General features: G+C 41.6%; 1 protein-coding gene across 8 annotated transcripts in view; it reads right to left on the minus strand.

Moving 5' to 3' along the window:
• Positions 1 to 14,457, minus strand: part of TIAM1 (T-cell lymphoma invasion and metastasis 1) — a 263,725-nt gene that overhangs the window by 59,706 nt on the left and 189,562 nt on the right. For all 8 annotated transcript variants that reach the window (XR_002099702.1, XR_002099703.1, XM_019528813.1 and 5 more), the window contains one exon: positions 4,480 to 4,584. Coding sequence is in view for 6 of the 8 variants with exons in the window: in XM_019528813.1 (XP_019384358.1) it covers positions 4,480 to 4,584 (105 nt within the window). In the remaining 2 variants the exon portion in view is untranslated. The remainder of the gene's footprint in view (positions 1 to 4,479; positions 4,585 to 14,457) is intronic.

Raw genomic sequence — 14,457 nt, forward strand, 5'->3', positions numbered from 1 at the left:
ATTTTAAAGCCTGAAATTGATAGGACTTATTTTAAAATCACGTACATATTTCTCTCTCAATTTTAAATTGTTTACATGCTCTCCCTTGCCATCTTTAAAACTCGCACAGATTTCATTATTATGTATTCCAATGACCCTGTAAGTTAAAGAAGTGCTATTGCATAAAGGTATTTAAATGCGTAACTCCCAATGAGTATTTAAATCATTTACATTATTTAAAATCATTCCATCTACCCAAGAAACAAATGACCAAGATTATTACAGGTCCCTTAATTGTGGTATTTTTGTGACAAGAAGTGCTTCTACTGCCTTTCTTTCACAGGAAGGGCACCATCAAAGCCAAAAAGGCAGTGTACAGGATCTGAAACAAGTGGGATGGATGTGACTGTGTGGGGACAGGGAGGCTGCAGAAAAGTCACTTGCACAGGCTGCTGATATAGCTAGTGGCTTTGTATGCTCCCCAGAATATGAAGGAGGATTTCTCTTCTAAGCCCCTCCACGATATGTTCTCCTGCACAAAGCTGGTCCTGGCTGGGAAGAATTTTCTTCAAGAGGACTAAGCAGTCAGGAGTAGTTGTTCTTTGGCAGATGAGCACAAGCAGGGAAGGTTTTTAAAGAGCAGATTTAAGAACAGAATTTTTACACTGCAGACAGGACAGAGACAGCTCACTGGAGTTGTTGCACACTTGTCTGCTAACATTGGGAATAGCAGAAAATGGCATTTGTTTATTATCTCGCAAACTGCATCTCTACCCCTAGGTGGCAGTGCTGGCTCTGTATTCCCTTCAGATTTCTGCTCAACTCTTAGTGTTTCTTAAAGACCATCACCTGTGCCAGGTATCCAGGTTGCACCCATATTGGTCTAGAGGCAAAAGGAAATCAGAACTCATGGCAGAGGTGATATCTTTTATTAGACCACCGAGACTAACTACTAATAATTATAATTAATACTAATAAACTAGTTGGTCTAATAAAAGATAGATCTTATGAGGGAACAGCTTGAGAGGCTGGACATCCACAAAATCAGCTGGCCCGGATGGAACACACCCACGAGTGCCAAAACAGTTGGCTGATATCATAGCACAACCAACGGCAAGGATATTTGAGAACTTGTGGCATGCAGGAGAGGTTCCTGAAGATTGGAAGAGGGCCAATGTGGTGCCTATCTTCAAGAAAGGAAGGAAGGAAGATCCAAGCAATTACAGGCCAGTCAGTTTGACATCAATCCCTGGAAAAATCCTGGGAAAAAAAAAAAATCAAGGAAACCATCAACAACAGGCTGACGGAAGGCAGCATTCTGAGAGATAGCCAACATGACTTCATTGCAGGTAGGCCTTGCCTGACTAACCTCATTTCCTTCTGTAACCAAGCGATGCATCACCTGGACAAAGGAGGTGAAGAGGTTCATGTCATATATTTAGATTTCAAAAAAGCCTTTGACTTGGTCTCCCATGATGTCCTCATGGTAAAATTGGGGAACTGCGGCCTTGACAACCTTATGGTCCAATGGTTGGGGAACTGGTTCCATGGTCAGATCCAGAGAGTGACAGTCAGTGGAACAGAGTCAACATAGCACTTGGTTATCAATGGCATCCCTGAAGGCTCAGGACTCAGACCAGAACTCTTTAATATATTCACTGATTATCTGGATTCGGGTGTCAGAAGTAGACTGGCTAAATTCACTGATGACACCAAATTATGGGGAAGTACAGTTATGCTAGAGGACAGACTGGCAATTCAGGTCAACCTGGACAGGCTCACAAGGTGAATCAAAACCTGATGACATTCAGCATGGAGAAATGCAATGTGCTCCACCTTGGGAAAAAGTACCCACATTGTACTTAGAGGCTCAGCAGTGCTACACTCACTAGCACCACAACCAAAAGAGACTTGGGGGGTCACAACTGACTACAAGATGAACATGAACCACCAATGCAATGCTGCAGCTGGCAAAGCAAATAAAACTTTGGCTTGCATCTACTGATTCATCTCAGGCACGAGCCAAGAAGCCATCCTCCCACTTTACTTGGCCTTGGTGAGACCGCAGCTGGAGTACTGCATCCAATTCCGGGCTCCACAATTCAGAAAAGGATGTGGAGAAGCTTGAAAGAGTCCAGAGGACAGCCATGCACATGATCAGAGGTCAAGAGAACAGGCCTTATTAGGAGAGCCTGAAAGGCATGGTACTCTTCAGCCTGGAGAAGCAAAGGCTCAGGGGTGACTTGGTGGCAGCCTGTAAGGGGTGTGCATCAGGAACTGGGAGAACGTCTGTTCACCAGGACACCCCCCTGCATGGGAAGACAAGGTCTAATGGTCACAAACTGCTGAAAGACCGTTTCAGACTGGACATAAGGAAAAACCTCTTTACCATCCAAGTCTCCAGAATCTGGAATAGACTTCCCCCAAAACTGGTGCAAGCACCTACTTTGTATACCTTTAAGAAACACTTGTATGCTTATCTTGCTGGGGTGATCTTACCCCAGCTGACTTCCTGCCCCTTGGGCAGGGGGCTGGACCCAATGATCTTGCAAGGTCCCTTCTAGCCCTAATGTCTATGAAATCTATTAAATCACCTCTGCCATGAGTTCCAATTCCTCATCTACTGTAGCTTTTCTGACTTTTCACCAGCCTTTCCCATCCTTGACTTTCCCACTTCCTGTAAGCCCTGATGGCCTCTCCTCAGGCCTTCATCAAAGCCTTTACTATATCCAATTTAAGCAATGCATTACTTGACAGAATAGTAAGATTTAAAATCAGATGGAGGGGAAAGTAACCTAACCTGTCAAGTTTCATGCAAAGTATTCCATGATATGTTTTACTTCTCTAAAAGGCACTTCAAAATGCAACTGTCTTGAAGACTACCTAATGTTAAAAATGTTCACAGAGATGCATGTAATGGATAGAGCCTCTGCCAGCTTTTGAAATGCATTGTATAGTAATTTGCACATTTTTCTTCCTTTCTTTCTTTAGCAATTGAGGGTTCTAATTTCTAATTCTGCCTAAGGCAGAGACTTGTGCAAGTGATATCTTTTATTGGACCAATTGTATAACTGGGAGAAATACAAGATAACCCTTTTGGGAGGGTTATAGACAAGCTTTTGGTATCAAGTACCCTTCCTTAGTTGTCTAAGAAATGCTATTAAACCTTTTCTAAGGAAATATACTTCAAAAATTGGTTGATTAGAAATAAAGTAAAGTAATTAGCCAGGTGGTATTATTGTAAGCTACTCAGGAAACTACAAAAATGAAGACATAACTCAGTTGTGTAAGTGAACTGCAGGAGAATCTCTTCAACAAAATAAAAAAATCACAATGCTTTCCTATGAAAGACATACCACACCACTAATCTACTGACCTTGTGCTATTAAGTTAGGCCTGACCCAGCCAACACTTATCCAGGTTATTAACTTTAAGCATGAAAACAGTCCCACTCATTTCAATAGAAGACTTTAATGTTAAGCAAACAGGTAAACACTGTAGAATAGATACTATTTATTTTAAAAGCGTCACATGGCTACAGCAACCCTGGACCACATCTACCTTAGCAAAACGCTCCCGTGGTTTAATCCAGTCTTTTAGATAGTGAGGAGCAAAATCTGACACCTGACTGAAGTGCTTCATTTGTTGGTTCTAGTGCTCCATTAAATGTTATTTGTCTCTTTAATTCCTTTACTTTTTAAAGTAAGCAAGTAGGATTAATCCCAGAAAAGTTAAACTGAGCAACCACTGAGCACAGCATACTTAACTGGTAATGTTTTGAGTAAATTGGCCATACTCCAAATCTGTCCGTCTGTCTATAGATATAATATATAAGAAGACTAGGGATGCTTCCTGCATTTGTATTAACTTGGTGAGTTTAACATATACAACACTACATCTGTTTGCTCTCATTTTTTAAAATGTCTCATTTTATAAGTTTCTTGAAGCCTCAAATTTTATACTTCAGCTGTGTAAGTTCAAAAATTCCAGTTGAAACAGATGGTGCGATTTTATCCTCCTTCCAGAACTCCAGAGACTTTTTACCTAAAACTCCAACCCCATCATTTTAAACCATCTATGCAGTGAACCCGACATGGAATAGTTTGGCCCTAAGGAGATTTCTTTAAAGAAAAAACTGAAAATTATGAGCGACAGGAAAAGCGTGGGGGGAGTGGGATTAGAATTTAACCTTCCACGTAAAAATCATTATTAGCAAGTGCTTCTCTCCCTAATGTACAACAGTGAGCACAGAGCCTCTCCGCCTTCAAGAAAATAGAGTGAGATTTTATAGGATGTAAATAACGTAGCTTATAATAACATGGCTGCTTGGCACTGTAACTGCAAAATGACTTGTGACCCATAAATTTAAAAAGCTTAATTCTATGCACTACACATATTCACTAATTGCACCTGAAATTAAAACTGCACAGCTATGGAAAAGCATAGTTAATAGTGCCCTATAAAATAACATGTCATTTAATGTTCAGCAGTTAGCATTACCAGCTCATAGATTTCCTCTTCTGGCTTTGGTACATAAAATTGAATCTGGTTCTCTATCAGGAACTTCAGACGCAGATAGTGATCTGGAAGGTCCAGCTGATGTGTCTGCAACAAAAATAGAAGAGATTTTAAAGAGAGAAAAGCAATGGCTGTAGTTACATATAAAACATAATCCCATACTTTAAAGGAGAAATAGGTAATGAATGACACTGAGGAGGATGAAGGTCTCCATTTTTCATGGGAGATCTGTCAAATTCCTAACCTTTCAGAGCACCTGAAACAACCTCCATTCTCTCTGTACTCCCTCCTCTTGGCCGTAAAATATGAAGTTCTCACCTAACTGCTTGTCAGTATTTCATGGGGAATGCTATTACTCTAAGCAAACACCTTCAATTATATTTTTGCTTACTAGGCAATTCCATCCCCACCCATTCCCGTAGCACTGCAGAGAAAACGAGCAAAACATTCTTAAAGCAAAGGAATTAGGACCTCTTCTATACAAACACCTTTAGAAGGACAAGGAAGAAAATGTTTTGGATGGCAACAATAAAAACATCCTATGGAAGTCCTTCTGAACTTTTTCTTACTACAGCATTTTCACAAATGTCAAGCAAGGTTATATACAAAGTATCCAAATCAGTCCCATAAGTTCTAAGCAGTAGATAGTATGCTGGCATAAAAGGTACCCTAAGCTTCCCAAAGGAAACAGGCCATATAGTTTCATAGTTGGCAGGGTTGGAAGGGACCCAAGCAGATCATCAAGTCCGACCCCTTGCCATGGGCAGGAAAGGATGCTGGGGTCAAATGACCCCGGCTAGGTGATTACCCTGGGGGTCTTCAAAATGAGGCTAGATAGAAGCCAGCACCACTTCCCTAGGAAATCAGTTCCACATCCTAGCCATCCTGACTGTGAAGTAGTGCTCTCTGACGTTTAGCCTGGACCTACTCTCAGTCAACTTACGGCCGTTATTCCTAGTAACTTCTGGTAGTGCTTGGGGGAACAGGGACTCTCCGTTCCCCGCTGCTCCCCCCTGGTGAGTTTATAGATGGCCACCAGATCCCCTCTCAGCCTTCTCTTGTGGAGGCTAAACAGGTTCAGCTCTCATAGCCTCTTTTCATAGAGCCTCCCCTACTGCCCCCACTTATGTGAGTGGCCCTTCTTTGGACCTTCTCAATGCTGGCCACATCCCTCCTGAAGTGCGCCACCCAGAACTGGACACAGTACTCCAACTGCGGCCTGATCAATGTCCCATAGAGGCAAAGGATGGCCTCCTTGTACCTGCTCATGACGCATCTGTGGATGCATGACAAGGTGCAGTTAGCCTTACTGACCGCATCCTCACATCGGCGGGCCATGTTCATCTTGGAATCAATAGCAATTCCAAGATCCTTTTCTGCCTCTGTACTGACAAGAAGGGAGTTCCCCAGCCTGTAGGTATGCTGCTGGTTCTTCCTCCCCAGGTGCGTCACCTTGCACTTGACAGTGTTGAATCCCATCCTATTCTCCTCCGCCCACCCCTGTAACCTGTCCAGATCTAGTTGTAGCCTGTCCCTCCCTTCTAACGTGCCCACCTCAGCCCACATCTTAGTGTCAACCGCGAATTTGAACAAGGTGCTTTTCCCTCCCCATCCAAGTCACTGATGAAGATATTAAACTGTGTGGGCCTGAAGACTGAGCCCTGGGGGACCCCACTACCCATGTCCCTCCAGGTCGAAAAATGACCTGTCCACCACCACTCTCTGGGTGCGGCCCTCCAGCCAATTTGTGACCCATTTGACTGTGTAGGCATCAATGCCACAGTCACCTAATTTTGTAATGCGAATGGGGTAAAGAGATAGTGTCGAATGCCTTCCTAAAGTCCAGAAAAAGACTACGTCCACCACGACACCATGTCCAAGGATTTTGTGACCTGGTCATAGAAGGCAACGAGGTTGGTCTGACAGGACCTGCCCCAGAGAACCTGTGTTGGTTGCCCCTAAGCATAATCTCTCCTGATGGTCCCTCGCAGATGAGCTCCTGGATAATTTCATTTAAAAGAATTAGTTTTAATTAGCTGAAGATATGGTACTTGGTGGGGTGAGATGTTAATGACCTTTCCTCTTGTACAGTTAGTGATCTTGAATTAAGCAATGGTTAATTCAATGCATAATCAACATGCACTGAAGTGATGATAAACACAAAGGATGTCATTCAGAAATTACTTCAAAGTTAACTCACTGGAAAAGAGAGCAAGTCAAGGAAATTCAAAAGGGGTTCACAAATATGGGCAACAAATTCATATACGGCCTTTTAAGAGTCCTGTTATTAACCATCTGTATTTAAAAACATATTGACAACTCCCCAAAAATATTAGTAAAAATAACAATTCATTTGAAAAGTCACATGGGAAATCTATTTTTGCTATTTATTGTTCATTATTCTATTGTTTAAAAGTGTTATCTAATCACTCCAAGCAAAAGAAAAAAGGCTAAACCTTTCATGACCAACTGCTTTCCACAAATGATGAACAATATATAGTGAGTAGACCATGCAAACAGCCTCAAAAATCCAGTATTCTGGCTGATCTATAATTATAACTCTTGACTGAATACTTAAAAAAAAAAAAAAAAAAGTCATAGATTTTTATAAATCTGCGTTCATTTGGGAAAGATTCACGAACTGAAAGGGGACTATAATTGCAACAAATATTTCATGACTAATTCAGCCAGATTGATGGGCAACTCTTGCATCTAAATCTGTCTAATTTAAATAGACAAAGTTATCACTATACAAAATCAATACCAAAGGGGAGTGTTAATTGTGCATAATAATATACTAGTCTTACATTAGTTTCTTGTCACATTAGTCTCCTAGCAGCAGGCATCACAAGAACTAATAGTACAAAATCCACCAAAATAAACATGGTTCTAACTAAACTTTGAATCCAATAAAAATATATTTAGGCACGGACTTGTGTTCTGAGAGCAGATTCAAACATTTAGGTTGAATATCTCCAGGGTGGGGAGGATATGGGAGTACAATTCTGTGATAAAATTCACTGCGTTGATGATATGAAAATATCAGCAACTCCTTTCCTTAAGATATTTAAAGCAAACAGTAAAGTTGTAACCTCTACTATGGTATGCGAGACCTCATACATGTTCTGCATGTCATTCAACATTAGCTCTGTCCAAATGACAGTTATTGAGTGAATGATATGCCAACAAGACTAACCTGACACATTAAATGGAATCTAATGAAGTCTGGGATGCAGGGAAGGCATACAACAAATGTTTGTGTACATGTTTAACTTCCAAACAGCAATTTTGAATTATAGTGAATGTCCTCAAATTCATGCTTCAGTGTGCCAATGGGCTATTCAGAAAGCCTAAAGAAATCACTAAGACTAAGCAGTTAATCCTAAACCCGATATAATCCTAAAACTGCAACAGGTCCCAGAGACTGCCTGATTTGTAACTAACAGGGTCAACAAGCGCCCATCCAACCACTGATGACAATGTTTGTGTGCATTTAATGGAGCCCATTAAACTCCAAAGCTTGGGGCAGAAGTTGCACATAAACCAGTTTAAGTGATCAGAAGCTGGTTTAAACCTGTAACAGAACATAAATCCAGTGCACGTAAACCAGTTTCAAAATGGCCAAAACTGGTTTAAGATAAACCTGACTGAATGTAGTATCAGACTTAACTGATTTGGGTCAAACCAGTTTATGGAACTTGTCCCAGACCCCTTCCTGGTTTAAGTTAAATAAGAGTCCTCCAGCATCCCAGCACGCTTTCCAGCCCTGGCCTGGGCTGGCCTGGCCTGGCCTGTCTGCTTCAGAGAGAAGGGTTTGCCCCACCCCTCTCCTCCCTAGCCAGAGCTCTGGCTGGCTGAGGAGGTGGTGGAGACTGCAGGCATAGAAGCATCTGCCTGGCTTCCCCCTGCCCCACTCCCCTTGCTGCTCACGGCTCAAGAAGGGATTCAATCCCTCCCTCCCTTCTCCCACAGCATGGACCCCAGTGCCATGGACCCCAGCCAGCATCTGGTCATGATCATACCACTTCCATGATAGCTAATACTGAGAAGTATCTGTGCGTGCATGTGCATCTAATTTCACTGGAACAAAGGCAGACAGACCATTGTCTGCTTGGGGCTTTTTGGAATTAATCAGCAGGTCAGATGATAATCTCCCTCTGTTCTTCCTTACAAGTGCCTTGGAAAAAGCTGGGTTTTGTTTTCTTGATGGGCTGATAAGCTTTGTGTTCTGATAAGCTCCCTTCTGGCTTGCTTCAAGGCTGCAATATATAGTGTTCAAGACGGGACAGAGAGGTGTGAAAAATTACATGGTTTGCAATGCATGGGACCTGATGCTGTCACTTTGCTGCATACAGTATGAAGAAGCAGGGAGAGGGAAATTGAAAAGCTCAGTATCATCAACAGATGCATGCACTCTACACAAGCAATTCTCCCTCCCTGAACCCTTTGCCTCAGAGTGCTAGCCAGGGGCCATGGTCTGGCAACACTCCCACACCTGGAACAGCAGGTGGAGAAGGGGAAAGCCTGCAGAGGGCTGGTTCTCCCTCCAGATACACCCCAGCTGGGGACTGTGCAGGTCAGGATGGGGATTTAAACCCCTCCCTAATCATAGCATCCTGCTAGGGCCTGTCCATGCCCCCCCCTTCTCCCTTCCACAGTGCTCAGCTGGGGAGGTAGGGCTAACTCTAGTGCTCCCTGCCTTCTAGCCTAAGCCACTGCAGGCATGTGTCTGCATTTCCTGAATCACTTGCAAATCAGTTCAATCTCCGCAGGTCAGACTAACCAGCAAAGACTGAATCAATTCAGGCTTGGGCTTTTTGAATGTCTGTCCCTAGCCTAAGTGAACCTAAACTCTAAGTGATCCCTAATTTTGATAGTCTGCAGAAGAACTAGAGGGATCAGCAGATAACTCCGATGTGCATTTTCAGCCATATAATTTCCCTGAGATCTCATTATCCATGGTAGATGTCTTTGGTCCAATACAACAAAGCATCAAAGCTGGGAAATACAAGTAATCATCATGAACGTTTCCATGAGCGAGTATGTATCTGACCAAAATCTACACAGAGCTTTCGGAAATGAAGTCATGAAACAAGTTACAAGTGTGACTGTTCCCCTGAAACAGTTAAACTGGTAGAATCCTAAAGACTGACAGAGTTGTATCAGAATAAAGGTGCCTTCTACTCTTCCACTTCCTTTATAAGGATAGGGTGCACCAATATTAGATGTCATATTACACCCTGCCTCCATATTGTGAGTAAAGGGTACTGCTTTAAATTATACTGAAAGCCTTAAAGCTGGCAGTTGTCTAACACACCTCTGAGCATCCAAATATTTTATTTTTAAATAAACTTTGTCCATCTCTGGACTGAAAGAAATAGCTGACATTAACTACTAATACTCAACTAACATGAATTTTAAATAAGAACTTGCACCTAGTGTGGACAAAATAGAAAGCTACTTGTGTTTCAAAATATACCATATTTACTCAAACTCAAGGCTTTTTTCCCCAATCATCATGGGGAAAAACACTTTGTCTTACATTTGCGTTAATTTGTCTTACAGTTGCTCATTAAATACACCGTCTATCATTATACTGCTGCCAATAGGAGCATGTGCTCAGCAATGGAAACCAACTACAAAGTTGATTATATGCAGCAAACACTGAGCATGACTGTAAAACACAGGGTCCAAACTGGACAAACACACCAATGGGAACCTTTTATTTATTTGCTGTCCCTTAAAAAAATGGGTGGATGTTTAGCAGGAACTGGTACTGGGCCTGGAGGTACTGCAATACCAGGCTGGCACCAGGAGGGCCAGAGCCAGCCCTGACACCCTCCCTTTGGTGCCAAAAATGCTTCATTTGATCTTAGCCAAAAAGGCCAAGATGCTGATGGGAAACTTTTTTTTTTTTTCTTTTTTTTTTAAACGCGATCCTTAGAGAAGTGAGCTAATGTTTCTTCCACAGTGAACTGGCACCAGGACTGGAGGTCCTGTAATACCAAGCCAGCACCAGGAGGGTCACAGCCAACTTTGACACCTTCTCCTTGCTATCAAAAGTGCTGAAGTTCAAGATGACAGAGTTTGAGGCAAAAGGAAATACAGGGGACCTAAGTGAGGGGTTAACATCACCAAATGGAGCCCTAAACAGTTTGCCCAGAATCCCTTTGTCACTCCCTTCTCAGCCTGGCACATATGATTACTGTGGCCTCAGCTTCCATGAGGTGAAGCCAGAGTAGGTTGCTCTGCAGTTCATCTAGGAGTACACACATATATTAAGCAGTACTGAGCTGTGGGGGTCACCATGGCTTGAAATGCTGTTGACTCTGCCTGGGCCCAGTCCAATGATCTATATAGTAAACCCTTTTGTGCTTTGGATTGATATCATGCATAATTTGTACTACATGTAAGTAAATATAAAAGTGATCCTTAAAAGTGCATTTACAGAGTATTCATTTTAGAACTTGCAACAGTTTCAAAAAAGGTAAATGCATTAATTCTGGATGAACTAAGTCTATGGGTGCTATATGCAAATTACTGTAGGCATGTTTATTTCAAGGTCAGTGTTTTCAGATTTGTTCCCGACTTCCATGTGCTCAGGGAGAGCAGGGTCTGGCAATAAGAGAGCTACCTACCCCACAATTTATTTTCTCTGCTGTAGCAGTGGGAAGGGAAAAAATTCAAGGTAAACCTGCAATAAATTAGATTCTATAATCTGAAAAGTTATAACAAAATTCATAAATTTTCCAGATAGACCATCTAATTATTGGGGGGGGTGCATCTTACATTCAAGGTCATCTTATATTCAAGTACATATGGTACTAGCTAGTGGTATTGTCTTGGAAGATGAGATGACAAACACAAGCTCATCTCTCTCATTAAGAATATATAGAGTAGAGAATAACTAACACATAAAAATAAAAGTAGTTCAAAATAATGTGTAATAACTGTGTAATAATAATTTTCGGATTCCTTTCCCCAACATTAGGTCTTGTACAGCCTCTATTCTTCCATACTGTTGCCTAGGCATACATGTTGAAGGTCTTGGTGTGATGGTTGCAGGACTCTACAAGTATATTTATTAGGAACCTGACTAGATCTCTTACAAAGCGCACCATGATCCACAGGATCGACATCTGCCTACTCCTATTACATTAAAATAAAATTATGACCCCATTGCAGTATTTCAGCTTTATAATAGAGCGTGACTACTCATTTCAGCTACACCAACATAAAGAGAATGATTCAAGTGTCTCACTTTACAGGCATGATCTCAAGGCTGCCTCCAGACATGGGTACCTTGTCATTCAAGCTGAGGAGTGTGACCTTGGGACACAATGCTAGCTATGGTCACTTCTTTCTGCGCTGCTGAGAATAGAAAACTGCTAGGCCGTAAACCGAGGAAGCCATTTGGCTCAAACAGACCTTGAACTCTGGATGTTTTGGGGGCTTTTGGGGGGTGGAGGTGTTGACACTGGCAAAAACTTTAGGGAATCCAGCCTTGGACGCAGCTCATCATAACCAACACTGGGTACAGACCCACCGATGTGCAAAAAAATCTTTTGCCCACCTGCTCACAAAGCGCCTACTTCCATTGAGGAAGTACCAGGAAACAAAGTTTGTTGTACTCTCTCAGTTTTGTCTAATTAAATCAAAAGAGTACCTGAAACGGAGTTCCTTATGAAGGACTGCCAGGATTACAGCATTTATTTATCTATACTTCCTGATCCCGCGTGTAAACTCATGCAGAACATGCATGTGCATGTGTCAGTTGCATATATTTTGGAAACAGTCAGTACATAAATATCTATATGCACATGTTCATACATGGGTATTATTAGTACAAAATAAATGCACAGGGACAAATTGATTTTTCTTGCCTTAAAAATCATATCGTTACTTATACAATAAAAAAAATCTTCTACAAACTAAAGAGCCTTATAAATTCTCAGAATCAAATAAAACATCCCCCTTTTACCCCACAAAATACTGAAGTGGCACAAAGGTCCTTGTTAACATATATCATACATTCTCTACAGTTACTCAATTGGACTTGGGACATAATAGTCAAGGCCAATTTAATACCATGGAGAATTTTAACCAACTCTACAACATGAAGAGGTTTACATGAAATGTAGATCTTGAAATGTTTACTGTACCAGAACTTGACTGGTTCTCAGATGGCAGATGTGAAATGATGTAGATCAGAGAGTAAAAGGAAAAAGAATGAGCTGAATGCAAGAGACAGAAGAAAGAGATTGATTATTAAATGTTGTAGAAAAGAATGCACCCATCAGCATTTTTCAGACTGACAACTATTATGGAAAGGAAGGAAACAGAGATTAACTGTAAAAAAAAAATCAAAACAAAACAGAAACAGAACTGCCTTTACACGAATAAGTATAAACTAGAACCCATACATCTACACCAATTTACACCACTTAAGTATCTCACCCACTGGGCTAATCACTCTTAGCCAAAAGGAAAATAAAGGTCCTAAAAATAAATCATTAGTAATGTATCATCCAACTTCCCTATTATGTCTCTCTCCAAAAATGTCATCTCTCCCAGATTACAATAAAGAGCTTTCACAGGCTGCTGCAGTCTTTAGAAGTGCACCTGGCAGCAAGCTGAGCATACTGTATAATTACACCAAACAAATGCCTTCCTTCACACCTTCCAGCTCTTCAGGAGCATATGCAACATGTCCTTAAAATTCCCCAAAGTTAAGTTCTTAATAGCTCTTGATAATTCTAAGCACAAAGGAGGTCTTGTTTCTCAGAACAGTATGTAACATTTCTGGGAATCAGTTTTAGTTATTCAGTTAGGTTGTTAGAGGAGCACATATGTTATAGTGGAATACATACGTTATCTGGATCATGCCACTTACAGCCTGTGTTAAATTCACCACTGCTACAAATTTCATTTCATTTCAAAGCTTCCCCAAGATTGTATCTTATTTGTTTATTTTTCAAGGTAAATGTGTTTTTCCAATATAAAGATATAGCTCTCTGCTCTTCCTTCCCCCTTGCTCCATGAGATAATGCTGACTCTTCAATAGAGACATCACAGGCAACTTACTTTCTTCCTCCAATGACATTTTCTTTTTGAAGAACCTGCTTGAGTTCTTAGGATGCTATCTACAAGCTGTGTGAGACCTGCACGTAGGGAGGATTTGGCAACTGGAAAGTGGGTGATATCTCACATTACTTTTGGGGGGGGGGACAAACAAGTCCTGCAAGAGGATATCTATGGGAAGGTTGGTCAATGGAAAAAGAGAAGGCTGCTGTTTTATATTGTGGTGGCTATCCACAGCAGGAAACTGGGTCTGGGTGGCTTGTTACAGAAAAAGGGTTGAAACATTTGTTGTTTGCTTTGGATACTTTACCTCCTCAGAAACAGCTGTAGAGAGCTTGAGGAGCATGCAAGAAGTGTGTAGAGCAGCTGAGGTGAGGATGATGGGTGAAGGCAGTTTACAGAATCACAGGAAATGGTCTATTAGAATGATCTTTTGCTATTTCCCATGAAAAAGCCAGGAATAAAGTGGACTATGTTAAAAGAAATGTCACTCAGAAATCAAGTGAAGCGATTCTTCCATTCTGTTCAGCACCTGTGAGGCCCCACCTGGAGTACTGCATCAGTTGTGGGGCCCACACTTGAAGAGAAATTATTAGAGATGGAGAAACATGACTAATGAGGACAGGCTGACAGAACTAGGATTATTTAGTCTGGAGAAGAGAAGCCTGAGGAGGCATTTGATTAGTCTTCAGATACTTAAAGGGAAATTATAAAGGACTGACATAGACTGGGGGTGCTCAACCTTCCACCCACAGGCCAGATCCAGCCTGCAGAGCCATATTATCTGGCCTGCAGGGCTCCCAACAGGTCCAAAAATTTGGGGGTGGGGAAGGGAGAGCCGTGACAGCAATTGCTGCTCCCCTGATGCCAAATTACAGG

This window comes from Crocodylus porosus, unplaced genomic scaffold (assembly GCF_001723895.1).
Source record: "Crocodylus porosus isolate Cpor-Errol unplaced genomic scaffold, CroPor_comp1, whole genome shotgun sequence".
NCBI lineage: Eukaryota > Metazoa > Chordata > Crocodylia > Crocodylidae > Crocodylus > Crocodylus porosus.